The 19,424-nt window shown below is 52.0% G+C and overlaps 1 protein-coding gene across 1 annotated transcript; it reads left to right on the top strand.

Moving 5' to 3' along the window:
• Positions 1 to 1,308: 1,308 nt before the first annotated feature.
• CSF3R (colony stimulating factor 3 receptor) lies at positions 1,309 to 18,742 on the top strand. The gene is made up of 17 exons (XM_019015457.4): positions 1,309 to 1,411; positions 2,669 to 2,728; positions 4,690 to 4,773; positions 8,534 to 8,830; positions 10,322 to 10,445; positions 10,587 to 10,774; positions 11,519 to 11,688; positions 11,812 to 11,965; positions 12,064 to 12,137; positions 12,557 to 12,770; positions 14,357 to 14,545; positions 14,940 to 15,041; positions 15,969 to 16,115; positions 16,228 to 16,368; positions 16,539 to 16,632; positions 16,879 to 16,960; positions 17,363 to 18,742. The coding sequence occupies exons 3-17, from the start codon at positions 4,710 to 4,712 to the stop codon at positions 17,831 to 17,833; spliced, it is 2,511 nt and encodes an 836-aa protein (XP_018871002.1). The 5' UTR covers positions 1,309 to 1,411; positions 2,669 to 2,728; positions 4,690 to 4,709; the 3' UTR covers positions 17,834 to 18,742.
• Positions 18,743 to 19,424: the final 682 nt, after the last annotated feature.

A 19,424-nucleotide genomic window follows, 5' to 3' on the forward strand; every position in this document is an offset into this window, starting at 1 on the left:
GGATACCAGGTTTTGTAGGGCCTTGTAGACCATCCAAAGGGCTTTGACTGACTCTGAATGAGACAGGAGCCATTGGAAAGGTTGGGACGAGGATGGCCTGATCAGACTTCTGTTTGATTGATATCGCACTGGCTGCTGAAGGAATTACAGACAGGTGAGGGAACAAGGATGAAATAGAAGCAGGAGAGCAGGCAGGGGGCTATTGCGATTATCTAGGCAAGAGATGAGGGTAGCTTGGAGCTGGCTAGTATTGGTTTCAGTTATATTTATATTTTCCAATATATTATCATAAAAATATTCAAACGTAGAGCCAAGTTGAACTTTACAGTGAATACCCAGGATTCTGGTTATATTTGGAAAGAAGAGAGTCCATGGGACTCACTGAGCGAGCAGAGCCTGTGGGATATCTTGGGAGGGTTGCAGCGGGCAGTCAGGTCATTTGACTTGGAACTAGAACTACAGCCCTGGTCTGCAGCATCACTCCAGACCCAGACGCCTCAAAAGGATTATATGTTAAGGACAGTCTGCTGGTCTGTTGGTACCTAACCTTTTTTGGGTTATGAATCCAATAAACTAGGAGCAGTTTGAACCTTTTTCAGAAAATGCAAAGAAAATTATTTGTAGTTTTAGAAGAATCATGAATACAGACAATAAAAGACATAAAATGTAGTCTATTTCACGCAATTACAAAATACTCAGTGTTGCAGAACCATTGTGGGTAAACATTCCTAATTTTTAGTGAACATATAAAGACCCCGTGCCTCACCAGGACATCCTCCTGTCTTGCCCCCAGAATTCCTGTTTCTCCACCTGCCTGGTCTATGGGCAATGCACAGAATACGTAATGAAGAGGGGAGCAGTGAGTATTGGGTTACACAATTCCCTGGAACCTGGAACACACCCTTCTGAGTACTGTGAAGATGTGGTCCCCAAGGCTAGAGTTGAAAAGAGGCTTGGGGCCGGGTGAGCCTTCCAGCCAGGGTCTGCCTCCAAGTGATGCTCCCCCAGGGCGGGGGGCATAGGGATGGCACCCAGCCAGGTGGGAGTCTGGGCCCTGCCCAGCCTCAAAGCTTTGAGCTCAGGAAATCCGGAGGCAGGGGAGGGGGACATCGTTGCCACATTCCCCAGCCCTTTAAGACCCCCAAGGCAGGAAGGCTGCCCGGGCCTCACCAGCTTCCCTCACAGGCTCCTTCCTGGGAGGAAGGGGCTGTCTGTGCCCTCGAAGGAGCAAGGGAGGGCAGGAGGGAGGCTCGGAAGGTGTTGCAATCCCCAGCCCCCGGGCCTGTCAGAGGCTGAGCCATTAACGACAGAGCTTGGGGAGAGAAGCTGGACTGCAGCTGGTTTCAGGAACTTCTCTTGACGAGAAGAGAGACCAAGGAGGCCAAGCAGGGGCTGGGCCAGAGGTGCCAACGTGAGTAGGGGATCCCTAGAGAGGGGCTGAGCCTTGGGCTTGATGGAGAGCTGGAATCCTGGGGCCGCTCCCCACAGCTCTGCCAAGGGTTCATGTCCGGGGTCCTAGGCCTGGGGCCAGGGATTCGTCCTTTGGAACCCCAGCCCTGGACACTGAGTCTCTTTTCATAGGATGCCCCTACTTTTGGGGGTATTGCACCAGGGAAGTCACTCACAGCCAAGTATCTCCTTGGGGACACTGAGCTGGGCTGGGGACAGGCATAATCATTCTCCCCTCCCCATGCCTCTGTCTCTCAGGACGTGTGTGTCTGTGAGTTCCAGCCGCGCAACCCCTCCCCGTCTGGGTCTCTATTTCACTCTCTGTTTCCATCGTTCCTCCTCAGCTTCTCTCTGGCTTGCTATCTCTCTGAGTTTCTCTGTCTCGCATATTTCCTGCTATCTCTTGAATCTTAAACTCTCGGTAACGCTTCCCGGGCTCCAGGCCTCCGAGTGCCCCCCGCTCTCTGGGTCGGCGTACATTGGGCCCTTTTTCTCTGTCTCTCGACATCTCTCTGGCCTCAATCGTCCTCTTGGCGGGTCTCTCTGTCGTTTCAGTCTGTGTGGATTTCAGTCACCGCCTCACTCTGTCACTCTTCCTGTTGCTCTCTTTTTCTTTATCTGCAGCATATCTGGAAATGCTTCTCCCCTCTGTTTATTCCCAGCCCCCTCCTCCCTCCCCACCCTTCCCACAGAAAGAATCTCGAGGTGAGAGTAGAAACAGCAAGGGAGCGAGGGGTGTGAACTGGGGAAGAGAGTGTGAGGGGAGAGGGTTGAGTGTGATGAGGGAGAAACAGAAAGAGGGAATGTGAAGGCAGCCAGCCCAGGAGGCATCGAGCTGTGCTGGGCCACAGGAGTGAGCACCTGCAGAGCCCAGCAGAGATGGCCGCAGTGACAGGAGGGCCAGGGGGCCCAGGAGTTAGGAGGAGAGGATCCAGAAAGGGGGCTTTGGAACTGCGCAGTGTGGCACAGACAAAAGCAAGGTGGCAGTCCTGGGAGGTGTGACCACACACGCTGTGAGGGAGGCAGGGGTGAGGGGAAAACTGAACTGTGCTGGATTCCGTGAGCTGCTGACCTGCTTTATGGCTCGTGAAAATAACCTATGGTTGCTGAGTGCCAACTCCATGCAAGGCACAGGGCTAAATACCTTTACCAAAATAATCTCATTTCATCCTCACAACAACCCTGAGGAGTGAGTGCTAATGTTATTTCTTTTCCACAGATGGGGAAACTGAGGCTCGGCTCGGAAAGGTGAAGTAACTTGTCCAAGATCACAAAGCTGGTAAGTGGCGGAGCTGGAGATCAAGTCAGGTGACCTGAATCTGAGCTGGGCTCCAAACCTCTCTGCATATCGGCCCCCCAGAGAGTGAGACCATGCTCCAACAGGTCCTAGGCCCACTTAACCAGGCTGGGGGATGTCCAGGGCTGCAGTGGAGGACCAAAGACTGAGGCCAAGCAGGCCAACACCCAGCACTCAGGGGAAGGATGCCGGGGCCTCTTGGGGTTAGGTTGTCTACTCTGGACAGGAGCCAGTGGAGGCGGATAGGGTGGTACTGCACGGGGCATAGGCTGGGCCTGAAGCTGACCCTGGCTAGGGCAACAGGGCTGGGATAGGATCAAAAGCACATGGAGATGAAAACCAGTGTCCCAAAATCTGGGCCTTGGAGGCTAAATCTTCCCCAACCAGTGTTGCGGGGGGATAATCAAACTGGTATGCTATAGTAAGAAGGTTACCAACCACCGATGGGTAGACAGATGCTCGGGATAGTTGTACAGGTTTCTCACTGCACAAAACTGAGGAGCAACTGGAGCTGAAATCCAGGCTGTTCCCTAGTTGCCAGGTCCTAGTGTGGTGCTGCATCCATCCAGAGGAAGGGCTGCTTTCTTTCTGATTTGCACAAAGGAGACTTACGGGCTAGCAGTCACTGGGTATTCCGATACTGCAAAATATACATGGATAGACTAGGGGTTTGGGTAAGGCCCCTGTGAGCAGCAACAACCTTGGGTATCTGGGCAGTTCTTATCCACACCTCTGTCTGGGAGGAAGAGAAAAGGATTCTCCTACCTTTCTCCCTGCTGAGCACGAGGGATCTGCTGGGACACCACCTGCGTGTATGTGTCCAGATATGTACATGCAAGCTGACCAGTGATTCCCACTGATCTGCCACCAAGAGCACCAACTCGTGCTGGAGGATCAGGTGTTGGCTCCAAGACCCCAATGGGAGCAGGCTGAAGATGAGGCTGGACACCCACCCAAGTGGTAGAAACCTCTGCATACTTCCTAAGACTGGAGCCAAGGCACCCTCCATCCAGGTGCTATGGCCGTGACCTCATGATGCCTGACCCCAGAAGGCCACCAGAGGTCTGTGCCCAAAATTGGGGGCATACTGGACCCTTCGGGTGCCCCACTTGATATTCTCTCAGCCCACATGGCTGAGGCAGCCAGCTTCCTGCAGGCATAACCTGACAGCCCCTTGCCTCAGCTGCTCCATAGAGTTCTCCCTTTCTTCCAGGGAGCGTCCCTGACAACACTGGCATGGCTTCCCCAGGAGAACCTGCCTAGTACTCATGCATGCCCAACCTGGATGTGCCAGGGAATGAACACCCCAAGAGGCATCCCTTGACCAATGGGGGGCAGGAGTCAGTGGGTAAATCTTCCCATCTTCCCTCCCATCCAAGGGATAAATTGACCCTTCAGTGGACAGCTCTGAGAAGTGTTCTACATGGCTCTTTGGAAGGTTCCAGCAGGATAGAGCCCCAGTTGTCCATAGAGGTGACCAACATGATGATGTAACTTTGTGTTGGCTTTCTCTCCTTCCCTGTTTCATTCTCCCCAGTCCCTTATCTGCTGCTAGGATCTTCTCAAAATAAACTACCAGCATGCAATTCCTCATCTCAGGTTCTGCTCTCTAGGGGTAGCCTAGCTTAGATAGCTGGGAAGGCGGAAGAATGCTCTTCCTCACTGCTCCTTTCCCTGCTCTTTCCTGGAAGGCAAGTATAATAACAGTGGCTGTCACTGTCATTTCCTATGTTCCAGGCACTGTGAAAAGCCCTTGACTTGCATCATTTTGTGTCTTCCTCTCAAAGTCCCATGCAGTATAGGCTGCTGTTACTTCCATTTTGCAAAGAAACGAAGGCTCAGAGAAGTCAAGCAACCTAGTCAAAGCTGCATAGTGACAGACAAGGATTAAGATCAGCTCTGACTCCAAAGCCCATGGTCTTAAACAACCCTTCTGCCTCCAGGTGAACATCAAGTTGGTGCTATGGCAAGGCTGGGAACCTGCAGCCTGACTTGGGCTGCCGTGATCATCCTGCTGCTCCCCGGAAGTGAGTATGGCCAAGGATGAGGGTGCAGTGGGGAGGGGAAGCAACAAGGAGAGATATTGGGAATTTCCTTGCACTGCCACATGGCTCCTGGGATTCCCAGAGAATCCCAAAAGACTCAAGACTGAGCCACAGATGTGGGGTAGCTGGTCTCCCACCCACAGACTTCCACAGGCAAACCACCACCCAAGAGGAATGGTGAGACGACCCGGGCTGGTCATCCTGGAAAAGGCCAGTGAGGTGCAGATCTTGTCCGCACATCTCTACCAAGCTGTCAGAAGCAACCCATGGGTCCTATGCAGCCTTGGTGGGCAGCAAAGGGATCAGGATGGAAGCTACAAGGGGACAGGTTTCATCCTGAAATAAAGAAGCCCAGGCAGAGCTTGGTTTCCAACCATGGAAACTCTGTCTTGAGAGGTAGAGAACTTCCCATCCCCAGGGGTATGCAAGCTGAAGCCAGGAGTGACAAAGATGCTGTGCAGCAGGGGTTGGCAAACTTTGTCTGACAGTAATGTTTAGGCTTTGCAGGCCACATGCTGTCTCTGTTCCTTGTTTGTTTGTTTGTTTGTTTGTTTGTGAGACAGGGTCTCCCTCTGTTGCCCAGGCTGGAGTGCAGTGACACAATCGCAGCTCACTGCAGCCTCAACCTCCTGGGCTCATGTGATCCTCCTGCCTCAGCCTCCAAGGTAGTGCAGGGCATGCCACCACACCCAGCTAATTTTTGTGTGTGTGTGTGTGTATTTTTTGTAGAGGTGTAGTTTTGCCATGTTGCCCAGGCTGGTCTCAAACTCCTGGGTTCCAGCAATCCACCTGCCCTGACCTCCCAAAGTATGGGGATTACAAGCATGACCCGCCACGCCCTGCCTATTGCATGTTTTTTGGTTTTTGTTTTTTTGTTTTTTGAGATGGAGTCTCACTCTCTTGCCCAGGCTGAAGTACAGTAGCGGGATCTCAGCTCACCGCAACCTCCGCCTGCCGGGTTCAAGCGATTCTCCTGCCTCAGCCTCCCGAATAGCTGGGATTACAGGCACCTGCCACCAGGCCCCGCAAATTTTTGTATTTTTACTAGAGATGGGGTTTCACCATGTTGGCCAGGCTGGTCTCAAACTTCTGACCTCAGGTGATCCACCCACCTCGGCCTCCCAAAGTGCTGGGATTACAGGCATGAACCACCGCGCCTAGCCCTGTGGCATGTTTTTATTTGGTTTTTGCTTTGCTTGTTTTTAACTCTTTAAAAATGTAAGGAACATTCTTAGTTGTTAGGCCATGCAAAAATAGGCCACTCAAGCCCTGCTGTAGAGGGCAGAGCATCAGGTAGATGCTTTGAAGCAAGATGTTTTGAAGCAAACAACCTTGTAAAGTTTCTTCCAGCCTGAAATCCTGAGTCTGGGCCGGGCGCGGTGGCTCACGCCTGTAATCCCAGCACTTTGGGAGGACTAGGCGGGTGGATCACAAGGTCAGGAGATCGAGACCATCCTGGCGAACACAGTGAAACCCTGTCTCTACTAAAAATACAAAAAATTAGCCGGGCATGGTGCCGGGTGCCTGTAGTCCCAGCTACTCGGGAGGCTGAGGCAGGAGCCCAGCAGGCGGAGCTTGCAGTAAGCCGAGATCACGCCACTGCACTCCAGCCTGGGCGGCAGAGTGACTCCGTCTCAAAAAAAAAAAAAGAAATCCTGAGCCTGTGAAGCAGTAGAAGCCCTTTGTTGAGAATCATAAACTTGCTCTGTGACCCTGGGCAAACTGCATCTCCTCTTAGGGCCTTCGCATCCCCATCAGTAAAACGGGCCTAAGAACACCTGAGAGAGGACAGAAAGCATTGCGGGCAAAGTGTATGTTGATTTGTTTGTTTATTTATTTATCAAAAAAAATTCATCGGCCAGGCGCGGTGGCTCACGCCTGTCATCCTAGCACTTTGGGAGGCTGAGGCGGGTAGATCACGAGGTCAGGAGATCGAGACCAGCCTGCCAGCATGGTGAAAACCCATCTCTACTAAAAATACAAAAAAAAATTAGCCGGGCATGGTGGTGCGTGCCTGTAGCCCCAGCTACTCAGAAGGCTGAAGCAGGAGAATCGCTTGAACCTGGGAGGCGGAGGTTGCACTGAGCCGAGATTGTGCCACAGCACTCCAGCCTGGGTGACAGAGCGAAATTCCTTCTCAAAATAATAATAACGATAAATATTCACCAAGGTCCTACTCTGTACTAGGCACTGGGAATACAGTAATAAGCAAACAGCCAAGGTCTGCTGGCCTCACAGAATTTATAGTCTAGCTGGAGTGATAGATAAGTAAATAATCATAAGACTCTATAATTATGAAGGATAATAAGAGCTTTGAGGAAATACAGGGACCTTGGCCTCCTCCAGTTCTTTAGTGCCTGGTCTGGTTTCTTCAAGATGCCTAAGCGTTAACCAGGTGAAACAGGGGTGGGAGAGAGAAAGAAGAGTCCCTCCAAAAAGAACAGCACGCCGGGCACAGTGGCTCACATCTGTAGTCCCAGCACTTTGGGAGGCTGAGGCAGGAGGATTGCTTGAGCCCAGGAGCTCAAGATTAGCCTGGGCAACATAGTGAAACCCCATCTCTACCAAAAAAAAAAAATCAAAAAATTAGCAAGGTGTGCTGGCATGAACCTGTAGTCCCAGCTACTTAGGAGGCTGAGGTGGGAAGATCACTTGAGCCTAGGAGGTCAAGGGTGCACTGAGCCGTGATCGTGCCACTGCACTCCAGCCTGAGTGACAGAGCAAGAACTTGAAGAAAAAAAAGAAAAGAAAAAGAAAACCAAAACAAAACAACAACAACAAAAAAAAAAACAGCAGGTACAAAGATCCAGAGATTAGAAAGATTTTGGAGTTTTCAAAGAATAGCAAGAATGAGCCAGAATGGCTGGAGCTGAGAGACCGGTATAAGCTGGAACTGAGAGGGTCAGGCAGGGGCCAGGCCACAGGAGCTATTGAAGGATTTGAGTGTTTATCCTAATGATGGCAGCAAATACTCACATGCCAGACACTGCTCTAAATGCCTTCCATATGTTATCGCATGTAATCCTTCCAGCAACACTAAGTAAGGTAGGGACGATTTTTACCCCCATTTTACAGATGAGAAAACTGAGGCACAGGAAGTCTCAGAAATATACCAGGATCATGTAATTAATAAGCAATAGAACCAGAATTTAAACCTAGGCAGTCTAGTTCCAACATCCACACTCATCCATCACACCATACTGCCTTTCAGAGCAATAATGTGCCATTGAAGTGCTGCGATGGAGATGGGGTAGCAGAATCAGATTTGAATTGTGAAAAGATTGCTGTGGCTATGGGTTCTTATCACTCTAATCACTGCTTGCACCATCCTTGGGGAGGGCACTGGGGAGTTAACAGTCTCCATCTGGTGGTGTGCTGGTGCTGGCTTGCAAAAACTAATCGTGCACCTCTCTTCCCAACTCCCCGATCAATGACGTCACATCAATAGGCTGAAATCAGCTACGGTGAGAGCACTTACACCGCGGAAAGGCACACACTACAAACCAGGGTCTGTTTTTCTCTGCCAAGCTGGCTGATAAACAGTTACCAGCACATCACTATCTCTGTCTCACCCCCGTAGCCTCTCGAAGTCTCCGTCCCCATCCTTCCATTTCCAGCCCCCACATCTTGAAGGGTGAGACAGGAAGGTGAGGCCTCTGAGTCTAGGAGTACAAAGGCCTAGATTATAGCCCAGCTCTGCTAGGCAGAGGCGTCGTTCCTGGCCCATTCTCTTCCACCCCAGGTCTGGAGGAGTGCGGGCACATCAGTGTCTCAGCCCCCATCGTCCACCTGGGGGATCCCATCACAGCCTCCTGCATCATCAAGCAGAACTGCAGCCATCTGGACCCGGAGCCACAGATTCTGTGGAGACTGGGAGCAGAGCTTCAGCCCGGGGGCAGGCAGCAGCGTCTGTCTGATGGGACCCAGGAATCTATCATCACCCTGCCCCACCTCAACCACACTCAGGCCTTTCTCTCCTGCTGCCTGAACTGGGGCAACAGCCTGCAGATCCTGGACCAGGTTGAGCTGCGCGCAGGCTGTAAGTCCTTCCAGCCATCCAACTACTCTGCCTCCAACACCCTCCTGCCAATACTAATAAGAATATTACCGGCCGGGCACGTTGGCTCACGCCTGTATTCCCAGCACTTAGGGAGGCCGAGGCAGGCGGATCACCTGAGGTCAGGAATTCATGATCAGCCTGGCCAACAAGGCGAAACCCCGCCTCTACTAAAAATACAAAAAATTAGCCAGGCATAGTGGCGGGTGCCTGTAATCCCAGCTACTCGGGGGGCTGAGGCAGAAGAATTGCTCAAACCCAGGAAGCGGAGGTTGCAATGAGCTGAGATCACGCCACTGCACTCCAGCCTGGGCAACAGAAGCGAAACTTGGTCTCAAAAAAAAGAAGAAGAAAAAAAAGAGTACTACCTATTGAGCTTTTATCTAATAAGCACTTTATGGCATGATATCAGGTAACAGTAGTACCAGTTGGTACTACTATGTAGCCTTACTTTGCAGATGAGGAAACTGAGGTTCAGGGAGGGTAAGTGACTTGCCCTTATCACACATTAATAAGGATGGAGGCAGTGTGGCTCTAAAGCCAGTGTCGTGACCACTACTCTACATAGCCCAAGTCCTCAGCCATCAGAGGGTGTCTCCAGGGAGAACATCCTCTACCAGCTGGGCTTGTCCCCAGCTTGTCCCCCACCCCAGTTTCAAACTTCCTTTCAAACTGAGCAGGATGGAGTTTGTGCCAAGCTGAGGCATAAGGAAAAAACAAAGACCGAGGTTCTTGTTTAAGAATCAGTAATGGGCCAGGCGCAGTGGCTCACACCTGTAATCCCAGCACTTTGGGAGCCTGAGGTAGGTGGATCATTTGAGGTCAGGAGTTTGAGACCAGCCTGGCCAACATGGGGAAACCCCATCTCTACTAAAAATACAAAAATTAGCCGAGTGAGCCGAGATCACGCCACTGCACTCCAGCCTGGGCCACAGAGTGAGACTCTGTCTCAAAAAAAAAAAAAAAAAAAGCATCAGTAATGGCCACTGCTAACACTTACATAGCATTTCCTGTAAGTTAGGCACTGTTCTGAGCACTTCATGTAGAGTGAGTCATTTAGCCCTTGTGATAACGCTAGGGGGTGGGATTTTACCATTATCCCCATTTTACAGATGAGGATGCTGAGGCACGGAGCAGTTAAATAACTTCAAGATCACAGGGCTAATGAATGGCAGGACCAGGATGAAAACTCAAACACTACACTGTCACTGACAAAGGGTCTGGAGTTGGGGGGCTTGGAAGTGGGCCACCACTGGGCTGCTGGGAGTCTGTGATGCTTGCCCCTGTGCGTGCCTGCAACTTAGCTTCCCCCAGGGCTGCCCTTCCAGAGCCACTCTGCCTGGAGACAGGGGGACAGACAAGGTGACAACAGAGGAACCAAGCCAGGGCAAGGCAACAGGGCCAGCTGGTCCCAGAGGAAGCTTTCTGAGTGGTCCCACCCAAAGACTTCACACTCTTCCCACCCACATGCAGACCCTCCAGCCATACCCCACAACCTCTCCTGCCTCATGAACCTCACAACCAGCAGCCTCATCTGCCAGTGGGAGCCAGGACCTGAGACCCACCTACCCACCAGCTTCACTCTGAAGAGCTTCAAGTGAGGAGGGGCCCCCACCTTGGTCCCCTCCCTTTGGATTCTGGGGTAGGGCATGGGTAGGATGCTAAGCATGCCTCTGGGAGGGAGAAGGGAGCCTCGCTTTCTTCCTCTGCTTGGCACCCAAGCCTGGACTATTGGCAGGAGCCGGGGCAACTGTCAGACCCAAGGGGACTCCATCCTGGACTGCGTGCCCAAGGACGGGCAGAGCCACTGCTCCATCCCACGCAGACACCTGCTGTTGTACCAGAATATGGGCATCTGGGTGCAGGCGGAGAACGCACTGGGGACAAGCACGTCCCCACAACTGTGCCTTGATCCCATGGACGTTGGTGGGTGATTCAGGGGAGGGAGGGGATCCCCAAAATGGGCAGACACTGAGAGGAATGGAGAGGGAAACACAGAACTAGCGACAGACAAGAAGACACTGGAAGACCTAGAGACAGAGGCACAGAAGAGCGACAGAGACAAAGAAAGGTGCAGCTGGAGACAGAGAAATGGGGACACAGACCCAGAGACAGGAAGAGACACAGAGGCAAAGAAACACATTCAGTCATGCTTTCAGCGCGTTTCCTGAAGCACCCACTACATGTTAGGCACTGCTTTAGGTACTGGGAATACAAAGCATCAAAAATGCCCTCAGAATGTTAGATTCCAGTGGGGGGAAAAATAAGATAGAATTTCAGATAGCAATAAGCAGAAAGGAGAAATTAAAGGAGGAGAAGGGCATGGGGGCGGGGGAAGGGGAGCACTGGCTATTTCAATATGTTGGTCAAGAAAGGCCTCACTAAGAGGGTGACAATTGAGCAGATCCTTGAAGGAAATGAGGGAGCAAGCCGCTGGATATCTGGAGGGAAAACATTTCAAGCAGAAGTAACAACCAGTGCAAAGGCCCTGGGGCAAAAGCAGAAACAGAGACCTAGAGAGAAACAAAGACACATAGAGATCGAACCACAGAAACATGCCATTGGCAACGTGGACAGATGGTGATCCACAGACAGGGAGACAAGAGGGAGCTAAGGCAGAGCCCTCTAGGGTGGGATAGGGAGAACTTCTGACAGCCCCACTCCTTGCAGTGAAACTGGAGCCCCCCATGCTGCGGACCATGGACCCCAGCCCTGAAGCGGCCCCTCCCCAGGCAGGCTGCCTACAGCTGTGCTGGGAGCCATGGCAGCCAGGCCTGCACATAAATCAGAAGTGTGAGCTGCGCCACAAGCCGCAGCGTGGAGAAGCCAGCTGGGCACTGGTGAGGCAGAAGGCAACCTGGAGAGCCTGAGGTGGTGGGGGCAGGGGGCAGGGTAAGTCGGGCTCGAGCTGGCCCTAGAATGGCCCAGCGATCCAAGGCTCAGTCATGTCCGCCCCTCACCAGGTGGGCCCCCTCCCCTTGGAGGCCCTTCAGTATGAGCTCTGCGGGCTCCTCCCAGCCACGGCCTACACCCTGCAGATACGCTGCATCCGCTGGCCCCTGCCTGGCCACTGGAGCGACTGGAGCCCCAGCCTGGAGCTGAGAACTACAGAACAGGGTAAGGAGGTGATGAGAGGCTGGGAGCAGCCAACAGTATCCAGTCCAGGCCCCAGGCCCCTCCCCAGCTGGCACCCCCTCTTCTTGTTCCATCCACAGCCCCCACTGTCAGACTGGACACATGGTGGCGGCAGAGGCAGCTGGACCCCAGGACAGTGCAGCTGTTCTGGAAGGTGACTCCCTCTGAAGGCCATCCCTCCACCTCAACACCTCCTCCAATCCAAACAGATCCCTACAAACCGGGGCTTAGGACTCCAACAGGTCTGGGAGGCGTGGATGCATTTATATGTGATTTGCATGCACTTTGCATGTGCCTAGGGAGCTGAGTTAGCTTTTAGACAGACTATAACGCAGGTCACAGTGCGGTTCAGTGAATAGTTAAGAGCCTGCTGTGTCCACCGACTTGTTTCTTCCTGCCCTCCTTCCTAGAACCTAGCACAAGGGAACGGAGGGAAAAGGGGAGGGGGGTGAGAAGCCTGGACCCCAGCCTGGGGAGGCTCCGTTTGTATGATCCATCCACCCCACCTAAAGGCTCTCCTCGACTCAAGATGAGTTGCACATCCCCTTCTCTTTTTCCTCCTGTGCCCCACAGCCAGTGCCCCTGGAGGAAGACAGCGGACGGATCCAAGGTTATGTGGTTTCTTGGAGACCCTCAGGCCAGGCTGGGGCCATCCTGCCCCTCTGCAACACCACAGAGCTCGGCTGCACCTTCCACCTGCCTTCAGAAGCCCAGGAGGTGGCCCTTGTGGCCTATAACTCAGCCGGGACCTCTCGTCCCACCCCGGTGGTCTTCTCAGAAAGCAGAGGTAAAGGGGGCTGGCAGCCAGAAGAGCACAGAGGTCAAGCGCATCAATTCAAAGGCTAGACTGCCTGGGTTCAAATCTAGTCCTATTGGCCGGGCGCAGTGGCTCACTCCTGTAATCCCAGCACTTTGGGAGGCCGAGATGGGCAGATCATCTGAGGTCAGAAGTTCAAGACCAGCCTGGCCTACATGGTGAAACCCCTGTCTCTACTAAAAATACAAAAATTAGCCGGGCATAGTGGCGGGCACCTGTAATCCCAGCTACTCAGGAGGCTGAGGCAGGAGAATTGTTTGAACCTGGGAGGCAGAGGTTGCAGCAAGCTGAGATCACGCCATTGCACTCTAGCCTGGGCAACAGAGGGAGACTCCGTCTCAAAAAAACAAAAAAAAAAAAACTAGTCCTATCACTTGCTAACAGTGTGACCTGAGCAAGTTACCTCCCATCCCCGGCCTCTGTTTACACACCCAGCAGATGGGGATGATAACAGCACCTACTGAGCGGTGCCATGGGGTGTACATGAGTTAAGACAAGTGCCTGGCACAAAGTAACCGCTCTGCATGTGTCTGCTGTTGTTATTATCATTAGCCAGAACCAGTTTAAGCTCTCTCTCTCACACACACACACACTCACAGCCCATTCTGCCAAGAAAGCCAAGAGAGAAAGCCCCAGGCTTTTCCACCTGGAACATGGTCTATGAGTTCATTGCTCATTCTCAGGAAATCAGCTGCCACCACCCATTGCTTTCCCTAAACATGGGTCCTCACAAGGTGGGACTAATAATCACAATAACAATAATCATAGCTAATATTCCCACTTACTAGCTGTGTGATCTTAGACAAGTTTCTTAACCTCTCTGTGTCTCTCAGTTTTCTCATTAGTAAAATGGGGAAAAGAGTAGTACTTCCTGGGTATGACTATTAGAGGACTCAGTGAATTAAAATGTATCAAGGAGTCCAGTATGGTGGCTCACGCCTGTAATCCCAGCACTTTGGGAGGCTGAGGCGGGCGGATCACCTGAGGTCAGGAGGTCAAGACCAGCCTGGCCAACATAGAGAAACCCCATCTCTACTACAAATACAAAAATTAGCCGGGCATGGTGGCGGTTGCCTGTAATCCCAGCTACTCGGGAGGCTGCGGCAGGAGAATCGCTTGAGCCTGGGAGGTGGAGGTTGCAATGAGCCGAGATGGCGCCACTGCACTCCAGCTTGGGCGACAGAGCAAGTCTCTGCATAAAAAATAAAATAAAGTAAGGTAAAGTAAAGTAAAATAAAATATATCAAGGACTACGCCTGACACATACCAAGAACAATAGAGTGTTAGCTGTTATCACTAACAAGAACTACTCCATGCCAGGCACTATGCCAGGCTTGTTTCGTGCATCAAGTCATTTAATCTGCACTAAGACCTTATGAGGTAGGAACTTTTATCATCATTTCCACTTTACAGATGAGGAAACTGAGGCTAAGATGTTGACCTACCAAAGGTCACCCAACCTGTAAGCAGCAAAGCCAGGATTTGAACCCAGGCTTCTGGCTCAAGGGCCTGCATTCTTTTCACCTTCATTCCACCATTTCCCACCCTGTCTCCAGGACCAGCCCTGACCAGACTCCATGCCATGGCCCGAGACCCTCACAGCCTCTGGGTAGGCTGGGAGCCCCCCAGTCCATGGCCTCAGGGCTATGTGATTGAGTGGGGCCTGGGCTCCCCCAGCGCGAGCAATAGCAACAAGACCTGGAGGATGGAACAGAATGGGAGAGCCACGGGGTTTCTGCTGAAGGGTGAGGCTGGCCTGGAAAGTTGGGCAGGGCCAGGGACAAAGGGAGGCAGTGCTTATCTGACAATAGGCATGGGACAACCTGAACTGCCCAAGAGACATGGATTCTCCAGCCTTTCTTGATCCTTCGTTGTTCTCATTTCATATCCTCATAATCAGGAAGTTCTTCCTACAGTCTAACCTGATCCTTTTTCTATAGCCCTGACTCTGCCACCCTTCTAGCTCTCTCTTCCACTTTTCTTCACTAATTCTCATCAAATGATCTAAAGAAGATATTGTGGAGGTTAACCCTGAATCATGAGGCCAGGTTAGCCCTCACTAGAGGTCTGAGGCTAGCTCCTGATCATTAGCACAGGTTAGGCCCTAACAGAAGTGCCTACCCCATTTTCTCTCTACAGAGAACATCAGGCCCTTTCAGCTCTATGAGATCACCGTGACTCCCTTGTACCAGGACACCATGGGACCCTCCCAGCATGTCTATGCCTACTCCCAAGAAATGGGTTTGTCAACTATCAGGCCCCTTTCCAGAATCCTCTCCTCTCTCTCCCAAGGCTCTGCCTGGTCCCCAGCAATCAGAAATATAGGGAACATTGCCTTCCTACCATACTTCCAGCCCTGGAGAGGATCTCTCCCAATCCCCTGGCTTACACTGGATCCCTACAGCTGGACAGAAATCAGGTGCTGGGATAGAAATTGAGTAGGGAGTTGGCACAATTCAAGGAGCAAACCTGGCAAAAATCAAACCATTTCCCAGACAAAAATAAGGTGTTATATGTAACAGAAATTGGACAGAGGGGCCGGATGCAGTGGCTCACACCTGTAATCCTAACACTCTGGGAGGCCAGGGCAGGCAGATCCCCTGAGTTCAAGAGTTTGAGACCAGCCTAGGCAACCTTGTCGCTACAGAAAAATAAATAAATAAACAAACAAACAAACAAACAAACAAAAAATTAGCTGGGTGCAGCGACACATGCCTGTAACCCCAGCTACTTGAGAGGCTGAGGTGGGAGGATTGGAGGGCTTGAGCCCAGGAGGTCAAGGCTGTAGTGAGCCAAGATGGTGCCACTGCACTCCAGCCTGGGTGACAGAGAGAGGCCCTGTCTCAAAAACAAAAACAAAAGAAATTGGACAGAGGACCTGGCATAAATTCGGAGAGTGAGTGGCAGAAATCAGAGAGTAAATCAGATGAAATCAGGCCTGGTAGAAATCAGAAAGTGAGGCTTTAGAGTCAAGCAGAGCCAGGTTCAAATCCTGGCTCAGACACTTATTAGCAGTAGATGGATCCCTGGGAAAAATGAGGCTTGGGCATGAGTCCCCTTGGACTCTTTTCTCACCCACCCCACAGTGTCTGGGAAGCCACAAGAAGTCCAGTCGGGCTCTTGCTCTGCCCCACTCCCTTCAGCCCCCGCACCTCTCTCTTCCCATAGCTCCCTCCCATGCCCCAGAGCTGCATTTAAAGCACATTGGCAAGACCTGGGCACAGCTGGAGTGGGTGCCTGAGCCCCCTGAGCTGGGGAAGAGCCCCCTTACCCACTACACCATCTTCTGGACCAACGCTCAGAACCAGTCCTTCTGTGAGTCTATCCTCAGTTCCCCCACAGCCCCAGAAGGCCTGGGAGGGGGTGCTCAGCTGCCACGTAGGCAGCTTTACCATCCAGGCCTATGCTGACCGTACACCCCTCCCAGCTGCCATCCTGAATGCCTCCTCCCGTGGCTTTGTCCTCCATGGCCTGGAGCCCGCCAGTCTGTATCACATCCACCTCATGGCTGCCAGCCAGGCTGGGGCCACCAACAGTACAGTCCTCACCCTGATGACCTTGACCCCAGGTAAGGGGAAACGGGGGCTTGGCAGAGATGGTTGTTTGGGGGGTACCCCACCCAAAGGATGCTGATTTTGAGAGTAGATGGGGACTGACTTTGAATCCCCTGGTCGGAGGGAGGAGACCCAGCCTTCCCAACATGCATTCTAACTTCTTCCGGCCCTGCCCTCACTGCAGAGGGGTCGGAGCTACACATCATCCTGGGCCTGTTCAGCCTCCTGCTGTTGCTCACCTGCCTCTGTGGAACTGCCTGGCTCTGCTGCAGCCCCAGGTGAGTCCCTTTGAGAGACCTGAGATCCTGCTTCCCCCACCCACAGGGAACCTCAGGTCCAGGTGGGCCCATCTAAGTCCCTTCCAGCCTTCCCAAACTTTGGGGCCCATGTCTGAGAGTCCCAGCCCCCAGCTTCTTCTCTCTGCACTAAGGGCAGCTGCACCTCTTCAGGTAGGGTGGGTGGGACAAAAAATGGAAAGATCGGAGGGTGTGTCTGACCCAGCCTCCACCTGCCCCCTTCTCCAGCAGGAAGAATCCCCTCTGGCCAAGTGTCCCAGACCCAGCTCACAGCAGCCTGGGCTCCTGGGTGCCCACAGTCATGGAGGAGGTGAGAATCCAGGAGGGAGAGGGAAATGAGATGGGGATGTCGGCCCAGGCTCAGTGAAGGGACACCTTCTGAAGCCAAGTACTCAGGCCTTCCTGTCACTTCCGGCAACATCTCGTCCCTTTGGACTGAAGCAGACCCAACTTTGAATCCCACCTCTGTCCATCTCAAAGCCTCAGTCACCTCCCTGTGATATGGAAAAACTGACCATGCTGAGTCTGAACGGCGCATGGCATGTGTCAGGCATGTGTGAGGAACATACTAGTGCTTTGCAAGTGGAACCCTTTGTGTTCCACCAGTAACAACAGTTGAATGTCCCCACAACTGCCCGGACCCAGACAGGGACGGTGACTGGGGCAGACATCTGAAATAAGCCGTGCTCTCACCCCACATCCTTGTGTGCAGGATGCCTTCCAGCTGCCCGGCCTTGGCACGCCACCCATCACCAAGCTCACAGTGCTGGAGGAGGACGAGAAGAAGCCAGTGCCCTGGGAGTCCCATAACAGCTCAGAGACCTGTGGCCTCCCCACTCTGGTCCAGACCTATGTGCTCCAGGGGGACCCAAGAGCAGCTTCCACCCAGCCCCAATCCCAGTCTGGCACCAGCGATCAGGTCCTTTATGGGCAGCTGCTGGGCAGCCCCACAAGCCCAGGGCCAGGGCACTATCTCCGCTGTGACTCCACTCAGCCCCTCTTGGCGGGCCTCACCCCCAGCCCCAAGTCCTATGAGAACCTCTGGTTCCAGGCCAGCCCCTTGGGGACCCTGGTAACCCCAGCCCCAAGCCAGGAGGACGACTGTGTCTTTGGGCCACTGCTCAACTTCCCCCTCCTGCAGGGGATCCGGGTCCATGGGATGGAGGCGTTGGGGAGCTTCTAGGGCTTCCTGGGGTTCCCTTCTTGGGCCTGCCTCTTAAAGGCCTGAGCTAGCTGGAGAAGAGGGGAGGGTCCATAAGCCCATGACTAAAAACTACCCCAGCCCAGGCTCTCACCATCTCCAGTCACCAGCATTCCCCTCTCCTCCCAATCTCCATAGGCTGGGCCTCCCAGGCGATCTGCATACTTTAAGGACCAGATCATGCTCCATCCAGCCCCACCCAATGGCCTTTTGTGCTTGTTTCCTATAACTTCAGTATTGTAAACTAGTTTTTGGTTTGCAGTTTTTTTTGTTGTTTATAGACACTCTTGGGTGTACCTGAGTCTCTGTTATTTATTTTTCAGGGCCCAGCAGTCAGGGGGAAACTTCTCAGAGTTGGTCCTTTCTTCCTCCCTCCCTTCCTTCCTCCCTCCTTTCCTTCCCCCCTTCCTTCCTCCCTTCCTTCCCTTCCTTCCTTTCCCTTCCTTCCTTCCCTTCCTTCCTTTCCCTTCCTTCCTTCCCTCCTTCCTTCCCTTGCTTCCTTCTGCTAGCTCTCAGCATCTAGGCCCTATGCAAATGACTCAGCTCAGTTCACCCTCAGAGAGATGCATTCTAGTGGTGGAGACTTGAAAACTGATCCTTAGGGCACAGTGGCATGGGTTACATGGGGGGAGTAACAGTGCGGTGGGACACGGTGAAGAGACTTTGGAAAAAACTAACCCCTGTTGGGGAAATAAAATTAAAGACAAAATCCCCTGCCAACGCAGAAAACCTCTTCACAAGGGTGGAAAAGAAAGAAAACAGTGTTATTATTGAATAAGCATTAAACGGGAATGTGATACACTGGTGATCCACTAAAGAGACTGCAAAGAGACAAAAATCTTACTCTTTTATGTAGCCAAGTGAATACAACTTATTGTATCCATTTTCTCAAGATAAACAATAACTGGTCCTCAAGCAAGAGGACTTGGCTGCACCTCACTCTAAATTTACCTGGTAAGTGGGAAATTACCTGTGTCTGCTAATTGCCTTTATCCAAAGGAAAAATCTATTTCCCCTATCTTTATAACAAAGGGTAGGTTGCAACTAACAGCTAGGCACCAACTGAAGTTAGGCTCCTACCCTCCCACAGAAACTGAGAGAGAGAGAGCACTATCTTCCTTAATTATTACATTTCAAAGGGTTGGCCCCCAGGTCCTTGAGAAAAACATTCCGGGGTTGTAAAACTGGCAAGAGGTTTATTTAACTTTTAAGAAGATTTACATTCATCGCAAAGCAGTAGAGAAAGTATTCACAATTACAAGTTTTCTAAAGTAAATGCTCTCAGAAAAGTGAGGGGAAGGAGTCTTTTCCCTTTTTGCGCCAGGGAAAATTAAATTTTCTTTTTCTTACTTCTAATTTGTATTCACCCTTACACCACTCATTTCACAAATAACATCACCGTAAAGATTTACTAAATGCTCACTATATACCAGGTGGTCTGCATACAACTGCCTCAGTTAATCCTCTCAACAACCTAAAAGAGAGATATTGTTATTACTATCCCTACAGGGCCCACAAAGGTTAAGTGACTTGCCCACAAGATCACATGTTGAGTAAATGGCTGAGTTAGGAT

The sequence above is a fragment of the Gorilla gorilla genome, chromosome 1 (genome assembly GCF_029281585.2).
Source record: "Gorilla gorilla gorilla isolate KB3781 chromosome 1, NHGRI_mGorGor1-v2.1_pri, whole genome shotgun sequence".
Taxonomy (NCBI): domain Eukaryota; kingdom Metazoa; phylum Chordata; class Mammalia; order Primates; family Hominidae; genus Gorilla; species Gorilla gorilla.

Coding starts and splice junctions, on each gene's coding strand:
- CSF3R (XM_019015457.4), top strand. CDS start 4,710: ATGGCAAGGCTGGGAACCTGCAGCCTGACTTGGGCTGCCGTGATCATC. Junction 12,771..14,356: donor GGTCTTCTCAGAAAGCAGAG/GTAAAGGGGGCT, acceptor CCCTGTCTCCAG/GACCAGCCCTGACCAGACTC. Junction 16,961..17,362: donor TGCCCACAGTCATGGAGGAG/GTGAGAATCCAG, acceptor CCTTGTGTGCAG/GATGCCTTCCAGCTGCCCGG.